At 61.4% G+C, this 8,778-nt stretch overlaps 5 protein-coding genes across 5 annotated transcripts; 3 read left to right on the plus strand and 2 right to left on the minus strand.

Annotated features, from left to right (window-relative positions):
* Positions 1-772: 772 nt before the first annotated feature.
* Positions 773-3,313, plus strand: H696_02988 (hypothetical protein). Its single transcript, XM_009496872.1, has 4 exons — positions 773-951; positions 1,060-1,365; positions 1,463-1,617; positions 1,751-3,313. The coding sequence occupies exons 1-4, from the start codon at positions 864-866 to the stop codon at positions 2,042-2,044; spliced, it is 843 nt and encodes a 280-aa protein (XP_009495147.1). The 5' UTR covers positions 773-863; the 3' UTR covers positions 2,045-3,313.
* H696_02989 (hypothetical protein) lies at positions 2,243-3,313 on the minus strand. The gene is made up of 2 exons (XM_009496873.1): positions 2,976-3,313; positions 2,243-2,845 (listed from the first exon to the last, which is right to left on the minus strand). The coding sequence occupies exons 1-2, from the start codon at positions 3,260-3,262 to the stop codon at positions 2,332-2,334; spliced, it is 801 nt and encodes a 266-aa protein (XP_009495148.1). The 5' UTR covers positions 3,263-3,313; the 3' UTR covers positions 2,243-2,331.
* Positions 3,314-3,565: 252 nt separating this feature from the next.
* H696_02990 (hypothetical protein) lies at positions 3,566-4,762 on the plus strand. Its single transcript, XM_009496874.1, has 5 exons — positions 3,566-3,723; positions 3,800-3,902; positions 3,980-4,205; positions 4,300-4,451; positions 4,580-4,762. The coding sequence occupies exons 1-5, from the start codon at positions 3,688-3,690 to the stop codon at positions 4,720-4,722; spliced, it is 660 nt and encodes a 219-aa protein (XP_009495149.1). The 5' UTR covers positions 3,566-3,687; the 3' UTR covers positions 4,723-4,762.
* A 356-nt stretch (positions 4,763-5,118) lies between these two features.
* H696_02991 (hypothetical protein) lies at positions 5,119-6,620 on the plus strand. The gene is made up of 6 exons (XM_009496875.1): positions 5,119-5,305; positions 5,405-5,451; positions 5,531-5,657; positions 5,766-5,846; positions 5,935-6,128; positions 6,357-6,620. The coding sequence occupies exons 1-6, from the start codon at positions 5,231-5,233 to the stop codon at positions 6,562-6,564; spliced, it is 732 nt and encodes a 243-aa protein (XP_009495150.1). The 5' UTR covers positions 5,119-5,230; the 3' UTR covers positions 6,565-6,620.
* Positions 6,621-6,785: 165 nt separating this feature from the next.
* H696_02992 (hypothetical protein) lies at positions 6,786-8,778 on the minus strand (the record flags this gene model as incomplete). The annotated part of the gene is made up of 5 exons (XM_009496876.1): positions 8,509-8,778; positions 8,242-8,360; positions 8,000-8,114; positions 7,773-7,852; positions 6,786-7,694 (listed from the first exon to the last, which is right to left on the minus strand). Exons 1-5 carry the CDS (start codon positions 8,705-8,707, stop codon positions 6,786-6,788), a joined length of 1,422 nt encoding a protein of 473 aa, XP_009495151.1. The 5' UTR covers positions 8,708-8,778.

The raw sequence follows: 8,778 nt of genomic DNA on the forward strand, positions 1-8,778 counted from the left end.
GAGGGACAGAGAGCCAGGATGGCAGAGGGAGGAATCTGGCGGTGTCTGGTGGCGCGTCAGCTGGGGGGGAGGATATTTGAGTCTCCCCCGGTGGGGAAAGGCGGCGCGGGGACATTCCGCTAGATGCCCTCCTTGAGCACCGACACGCCATCCCCAGCCACATTTGCGTCGACAGACAAAAACACACAGCTGACCATATAATCCTGGGCGCGCACAACACGAACACACACACACACACGCAGCGAGAGAGAGAGAGAGAGAGAGAGAGAGAGAGAGAGAGACGGACACACACGAAAGCAATTTCACGGATGTATCCATGCACCTCGGCAGCCTCACAGACGTGCGGAGAGCGCCACACTTCCACGGGCTAGTCACGCCCGCCCGCCCGCCCGCCCGGACGAGGCCCAGACAACAGTGCCCCCTCGTCAGTCACCATCCCCCGGGCAGGGGGGGATTTTGAAAAATCAAGGCATAACGGCATGACGCCAGGTCCCGACGGACCAGCCCCTCACGGCGGGCATCATGCCCCCGAGGTCACAGGCATGCACGTGCGAAGTTGCGTTGGCAGCCTCTCTGGTCCGGGTGCGTGCGTGGCCCTCCCACCCCTCCCCCCTTCACCCCCGCCTCGGCAGTGTCCCGGAGGCGAAGATCGCTGGAGAGGGAGCCACGGGCAGGGCGGCAGCGGCTGGCCTCCCAAACAAGAGGACGGTCTCTGGGTGGCGGTTTGGTGCGTGCCACTCTCCATGGTGATCCTCCTCTTCCTTCTCCCCCCCCCCCCCCCCCCCGCCTCTCGTCCCCTCCCCCGTTCTTTCACCTCCGCTCGTTTCTGGGCCACTTCTTCGCTTCTACTCTCGGGCGCCGTCATGAAGGTCCATCGTGTCAAGTCCAGCCAAAAGCACATCAACTTCTTCCGACACAACTATGGCTTCCGAAGCCCGATTCAGGTTCTCGGTGCGTCCGGCACTTGTGGCCCCTTCATTTGGTGGGGGGATTTGTTTCGCCATCCCACTCACCCTCTCGCCTTGGATATGACCCCCCCCCCTCCTCGCCACCTGGCAGTGGATGCTGAGCTCTGCCGGATTGCCCTGCGGGGAAAGATCGACCTCCGTGATCAACTCCCCCAGCACATGGGGCTACCGGTAAAGCTTCTGACAACAGCCTGTGTGCTGGCCGAGCTGCGCAAATTGGCGGCCGAGTCGGACGCCCACTTGGCCAAGCTGGGTGCCTCGGCGACCGATCGCGATCGGAAGGACGCGACCGCCGCGTCTGGTGCCATCTTCGTTGCTCGGCGGTTTGATCAACGGCGGTGCGATCATTCCGAGGGGAATGAGGTTGACGGGTCCATCTGCATTGCCTCCATCATTGGTATGTCCGTGGCATTTGTTTCACATCCCCCTTTACCTCTCGCCTAACAACAGCAACAACAACAACAACAACAACACCCCCTCGATCGGTTGCAAAGGTGATGTCAACCAACATCGGTACATGGTTGCCTGTCAGAACTCCCGCTTGCGCTCTGAATTGCGCATGGTCCCCGGCGTGCCGCTGGTGTACATTCGCCGTGGCAAGATGCTGATCGAGCCCCCTAGCGAGGCCTCCATGCTCCTGGCTAAGCAGGTACGCTGCCTCGCATGCTCATGTGCACTTGCTGGCTGGTCTTTCCCCTGTTTGCATCCTCATCGGCTGGATGACTGATATTGCTCCTCCCACCTGCCTGTGTGTGTGTCTCGCTCTCTTTGTGCAAGAGCAGTCTTCCGAGCAGCGCCTCCTTCCCTCGGAACGGGAGAAGGCTCTGCTCAACCGTGCCGCCGACAATGCTGAAAAGATTGCCTCGCGAAAGCGCAAGAAGAGCGAGCCCAACCCCCTGTCAGTCAAGCGACCGAAGGTGGAGTCGACAACGACGACGACGAAGACGACTGGCCCTGCCCCGGCCAAGTCCCCCGCCTCGAGCCAGGCGACAACGTCGGCCGATGACAGCAATGCCAAGAAGCCCAAGCGTCGCAAGCGTAGCCGCGGCGGCAAGGCCGACTCTGGCGATCAATAGAGTATGATGCATTTTTGTGTACAGCGGTGCCAATAGAACAGGAAAACCGTGTGCTTTCTTCGTCTAAATGAAGGGGGGAAGGACAGAGGGACTGGGAGGAAAGAAAGAAAGGGAGATGGATAGTGGCGCTTAACGACCGGGTTCGTGGGGGATTTGTTGTGATTGAATGAGGCTCTTCGCCGGAGAAAGAGAGAGGGAGAGAGAGAAAGAAAGAAAGAAAGAAAGGAAGACAGAGGGAGACAGAGGAGGAGGGCGAATGCCGCACTTTTCAGACACTCATGTTGCCTCTAGAAGGAGGTCCGGCGACCGCGGGCATCAGCGGCCTTGGCACCAGCCATCATGGCCAGGAAATCTTCCTCAGAATCACCGCCCTTGTCAAGGGTATCCTGCTCGGACGCCACCGGCGCGGTATCGGCTTCGGGCACGGCGGGCATGATGCCGCTGTTAAGCCACATCTCAACCTGCGACTCGAGGCCACCCTCTTCTGGCAGCTGGCGTGTCTTGTCCTTCAACTGGGTGAAGTACGTGTCGACATCTTGGATGAATGCGGAACGAGTGAAAAGAGACACGTCGATGGAGACCTTCACACGAGTCAGGAACAGCAACCGACGAGCCGGGTGCTGAAAAGCAAGGGCATAAATTTCCCCGCCGCCAATGACGAAGGATGACCCAACAGCCACGGGCCCGGCATCAGTGAGCAGGGGGCCGGCCCTCCGGAGTTCCTGGACCAAGTTCAGGGCACAATCAAGCGAGCCCACCTTCCGAACCAGTGGATGATCGGGGATGTTGGCGCTATTTCCACTGCTCGACCATGCAGCGGGCAGCACCAGGGAGGCGCAAAGACCACATGCCAGTCGTGAGTCACCGAGAGACAGGAGGAGCCAATCAACATGCATGCGCGGCATATGCCCATGCGCAGGGGGGTACATACCGAGTAAGGACAATGTTCAGTCGTCCAGGAAGAGGGCGAAACTTGTCCGGCAGCGACTGGTAGGTGATTCGGCCCATGATGACCACATTCACGAAAGGCGTCGAGTCGGGGACGAAGCTGGGTCTCGCGGTGGTTACCCGGCGGAAGTGCGCGAGATCCGACTTCAAAGTCCAGGGGATGTAGCTGTCGCCACCGATGAAGTTGTTGGTGCTGGCGGCGACCACCAGGTCGAATTGTCCACATGGAGGCGGGCAATCAATCTCGGGAAACATGATTGGCGGAGACATGATCGAGAGAGAGGCGAAGGAGGATCGGCGAGAGAAGGGGGGGGGGAGGCGGAGGGCTAACCGTTTCGTGCACATGCCGCCGGGGAGATTCCTTCAAAAGGTAGCTGCGTTGGCAGCCAATCGAAATGTGGATCGCTCCACGAGAGTAGGGGCTGCCGGAGTTTTAGGGCGGAGGGGACCGGCCGCCGGTGCCATCTTCTCACCAACCCCTGCAATCGGCCGTGGCTTTGCCTTTCTCCTTGTTCCTCTGCCCTCCTTCCCCTTCTGCCTTTGGCTCGGGCCTCCCGCTCGCTCCCCCCCCCCCCCCCCCTTTCTCCCTCGCTTTGCCCATCTCCTTTCCCCTCTCTCGTTGTTCCCATTCCCACACCCTCCCGCTCGGGCGCACGTCACCCTCTCTCGTCCCTTCTACCTCTCCTTGTGTCAACATGTTACCGGTTGAGTCGAGCATCCAGCAACGAAGGGTACGCGCCGCCTTTGGACCGCTCGTTGGGCATTCCCAATGGACTAATCCCGTCTGTGTATCTGCCCTCCCGGAAGGACGCACTGCTAGATCGCATGGTGGCTGCCCTCGTACGTAGCTATGCCCGGGAGCCCAATGCTCCATCGGCCGGATCCGTGGCCCATGATGCGCTTGAGTCCTGTGCGTATCTCGAAAGCTCCCTGACCGACGTCTGGCCCTTCCCGGTACTGACACCGGCTTCGCCTTTTGCTTGCAAGTTTCCGCCTGGAATCGGAAGCGCGCCCTGCGTGCTCTCAATTCGCCGATAGCCCGGGAGAATCTGTGGTCTCTCATGAAGGCAAGGAATCTTGCTCTCCGGCACCGGGCGATGACAAATCAGGCCCACTCTCGGGGGCCGGCGTCGGGCGGGAGCTCCGCCCAGGCAACCACGGGGGATACGCCGACTGATGGATCGGCGCCGATCGATTTGAACCTGGCTCGTGAGTGCGTACTCGATGACAAGTGGCGTATTCTTGAGATGGAATCTGACCTCGTGGGCACCCTTCGGGTGGGGCTGGGCGCATCTTGGCATCTACAGGTACATTGCCCTCCGGCGGCGAGTTCTTATTCGTGGCCGGCTGTTGGCCCACACGGAGGCCACCCTCCGGCGGACGCGCGGGTGTATTGCCACGGCCGAGCTCCTGGCTGACGAGTGTGATGCCGGCACCTTTGTCCGTTTGCCGACCGGTGGTGCGCTCTCTCCGCCAGAAACACGTCCACCGAGGTGTGTGGCTGGCTTTCTGACGGTACATATCACCCCCCCCCCCCCCCCCCACACACACACACATGCACATACGTACGCACGCGCCTCATGGCAGGGCGCACCAGTGGTGGACCCGTCACCACAGATGCCAGGCTGGATTTGGTCGCAGATGCAGAGTCCACCGGATACCTGTTGGCTGTGGCACAAGACCAGCAGACATCGCACAACTCCACATCCGGAGCAGACCAAGAACCCTGAGCCGATCCTGGGAGGCCAAAATACAGACAACCATCCAGAACGTGTCACCCTTTGTGCCCTTTTTTTCCCCCGCCCGCCAGAGGGCTGAGACTCTTTCTCATAGGTGCATCCGTTGGCATCTGGGCCGTATCGCGGTGCGTCTAGCTTGGTCGGCCTGGACAGTGGATGGGCGGCCTCGAGCTCGGGGGGGGAGGGGAGTACCCAAGCAACAGATGTGGAGATCACTCCGCCGAGCGGGGCCCACGCAATGGGGGCTCTTTTTTATTGGCCGGACAACGATCATCGCAGGTCTCCACTGCATGAAGAGCAGCCTCCGGGTTCCCTTGTCGAGCGAAGAACCTCCCATCACCTCCTTCGCTCTCTCGCTCGCTCTCTCTCTCTCTCTCTCTCTCTCGCTATTTCCCCTTGCTTCCCTCTCCCCCTCTTTGCCTCCTCTTCCCACGCTAAGCCCTGCTCTGTGGGCTCTCTCTCTCTGTCACACTCCTACGCCCTCGTCTCCCGGTGAACCATGTCCGGGGATAAACGCCAGGCGCCTGGGGTCCAGTCTAACCATGACACCGGGAAAGACCAGCCGGAGCCTCCGGTGCGCTTGCCTCACCCAATTGTCCCCCTTCCTGGCATCCGGCCCTAACCCCTTTGCTCCGGCCATTGGCTCCTACACCATGCCCGCATGGCCACATAGCCCTCCTGTCGCCTGTTTGTTGCTGGCCTCGATCCTCGAATCACAGAGTGCGTCCCTCCGGCTGACGCCCTTTCGCCCATGACTCCACCTCTTCCCCGGGGGTGTTAACCTACCATCGTTTCACAGGAAGGAGTTGATCATAGTGTTCAATCGCATCGGCGGCCTCAAGCAGGTGACCATTCCCCACCATAAGGAAGGACCGCGCATCGGCCAGCGCCGGGATTTTGCCTTCGTCGAGATGGAGTCGGAAACGGTGCGCATCATCGACATGCCCGATTGTGGCCCGCTCTCTTTGTCTCCCTTTGCTCTTCCTTCCTCGCATGCTTGGCACTTGCACCGCTAACTCACCATGTGCACGCAGGATGCCATGTCGGCCAAAACCCGCCTCGACGGCTTGCTCCTGGGCCATCGACGCCTGGTGGTCCGCTTCGCATCGGCGAAAGTGCGCCCGCCTGTGTATGCCCTTTTGGTATCTTGCGCCGGGCACATGCTAACCCCCTCATGTGTGGCTCCGCCCACTGTCGCCCCAGACCCATGATGGCTTCCGCGGCCGGTCGGATTCCTCAACCGGCTTCCAGGCCATGGTGGACCCGGTTACCGGGCGAATCGTGGCTTCCACTCAGGAGGCAGTCCTTGGGGTGGATGAGCACGGGCGCGCGGTCACCGCATCCAAGGCAGCCTCTCAGGCCAAACGGGCTCAGGCCCTGTCGGAACAGCTTGTGCAGTGCGTGCACAAACACCCTATTCCCTCGCCTGCATTTCCCACTCCCCCCCCCTACACACACACACACACACACACACACACACACACACACACACACACACACACACACACGCGCGCGCGCGCGCGCGCTACCACTATCATCACACCAAGCCCTTCGGGCTGCCTGCCCATCATCCGCTCGCCCTGTTTGACATGAGATGGCTGACACATGATATGCCGCTGGTGTAGAACCACGACCCCGGGAGCCAGGATTGCCCTGTTGCGGGATCGCCTTCGTCGGATCAACCGGGTCACCTCGGATGCCGACCGGCAGGATCGGCTGCGAACTACACGCGCCGAGCGCGCCTCCTCCTCAGCAGGGGATGCCTCTCCCTCGCCCTCGCCGTCGCCGTCGCCCTCGCCCTCGCCGTCGCCCTCTGGAAGGGAGAATCCCTGATGTGAAGTCGCCCGACCCTCTGGCAATGAAGAAATCATAAACAAAAGTCCTCGAGATGCTCTTTTTATTGGGCCCAATGGCACAATGTGTCCAAGCTATGGGAAGGGACCGGGTCAAGGGGGGGAGGGATGGCCATACATGCTCGGCAGAACACTCCAAAGGGAATACATCAGGGAGGCGGGCAAAGGGGGGGGGGGGGCCACATTGTGTAGACGCCGCTTTTAGAAGCGCTTGCGGTGACCGCCAGTGACGGCGCGCGCCGCCAGGACAATGATGACAACGGCAATCGAGCCGAAGGCAAACATGAAGATCCAGTTGAGCGGGCTCAGGCTGGAAGACACCTTGTTGCCGGAGGTGCCGGTGGCCTTGTTGGCGCCGCGGTTCGGCCGGCGACGGTTGTGGCTCGGCTTGGGGGGCAGATGCTCGCGACCCTGGTTGGCCCCGCCGGCGGGGCGGCCAGTGTCCTCCGGCACCGGGGCAGTATCCTCCTGGGGGCTGTTGTTGTTGTTGTTGTTGCGAGAAGGCGGAGTGTAGGGAGGGGGCTGGCCCTGCTGGTTGTTGTTATGCTGCTGTTGCTGCTGCTGGGAATGGCCACCGGTATGAGCGCCGCCGTATGGAGGGGGCGGCTGCTGCTGCTGTTGCTGCTGCTGCTGCTGGTTGTTATTGTTGTTGACGTTATTGCGATGGGTGGGGTTGCGGTTGGCCTGGTTCTGACCATAGTCCGGCTGCTGCTGACGAGGGGGAACGCCGGCCTGCTGCTGGCGATTGCCAGGCTGGTTAAGGTGGTTGCGACGAGGCGGCACGGCAACGGGCTTGCTCATCGAGGTGGTGATCGAGATAATATCATGCTCATCGGACACATCGCCGGTCATGGCGGTGAATCCCAGGAAGTACCGGTCCGGAAGGGTGATGTCCTCCACACTGAAGCAGGTCTCGAAGGTGTTGTCACCACGAATGTCAAGGTCCAGGGAGAAGACGCCGTCCTTGTAGACAGCGCGCGCGCGGGTCGGGTGCGTTGGCCGGCGGAAGCGGGCCTCGCAGCCGGCCGCCTGGTTGGACTCGTTGTCATCATCGCCGGAGTACGTGCGCGAACCGTCATTGACCATGAGCGAGACATAGGGGAACATATACTGAGGCAAGGAGGTCGGTGAGTCGAGGGGGGGGGGGGCAACAGGCAGAAAACAGGGGCCAAGGAGGGGTGCACATACCGGGTGACGGGTGTTGGCGAAGGTGTCAAAGAAGACGGCCAAGCCATTGAACTGGGTCGGGCCGCCAAGCGCCTCGCCAGCTGGGAGACCGGGAGACCGGGAGGGTGTCAGAGGAGAAGGAAGAACGGAGCAAAGGTAGGTGGAGAAAGAGATGGGGGGGGGGGGAGGAAGAAGGAATGCACTGGTGGAAAAATAGGGCGCAAGGGAAGACAGTGAAGGACACGCACTGGCAACATGGCGCTCGCTGGTCATCCAGAGGGCGAAGCCGTCGCCGAAAACGCGCGAGGCCTTGCCATCAACACGGAACTCGAATTCGACCGTAAAATCGCCAGCAGGCATCGGCTGAAAGGGGAAAGGCCATGAGACAGCAGACCGGAGGAGCATGCGAGTGAGTGTGCGTGCATGTGCGTGCGCGCTGGGAGAGGGGGAAAGGGATGTCAAAGGGGCGGAGGGCCGTCAATTGGCGTACCTCCTTCGACCAGAGCCACCCGCGACGGGAGGGCCGGTCGGGGGTCAAGCGAATGTACTTGTTGTTGTGGACAACGGTGCTGCCACCGAAGTCCCAGTAGCGGTTTTCCAGGTTGGAATCTGCGCAAGGAGGGCGGTCGCAAAAGAGGGGAGTGTCAGAAAGAGAGAGAGAGAGAGAGAGAGAGAGAGAGAGAGAGGGAGGGAGAAAAGCAAAAGGTAGCGAGGCGGTGGCCAGTCTGGCTGGGGGGGAAAGGTTGGCCACACGAACCGACATAGGGGCTGCGGAGGCTGTGACTGCGAACGTTGATCTCGCGAGTCGGCGGCGCCTGATTCGTGCGGGCCTGAGTAGGGGTGCGCTGGCCGGCGACCAGGCCGACGCAAAGCAGCGACAGGGCCAGGACCGCCAGGAGCACCGAAAGGATGCGCAGCGAGCGGAGAGGCCCGGCAGCCGCGGCGGAAGATGCCATGGCGTTGGGGGCGTTGGTGAAGGGGGGGGGAGAGGGAGAGGAAGGGAGAGGGGCTTTAGGGGGGGGGAGAG

This window comes from Fonticula alba (assembly GCF_000388065.1).
Source record: "Fonticula alba strain ATCC 38817 unplaced genomic scaffold supercont2.4, whole genome shotgun sequence".
Lineage (NCBI taxonomy): Eukaryota > Rotosphaerida > Fonticulaceae > Fonticula > Fonticula alba.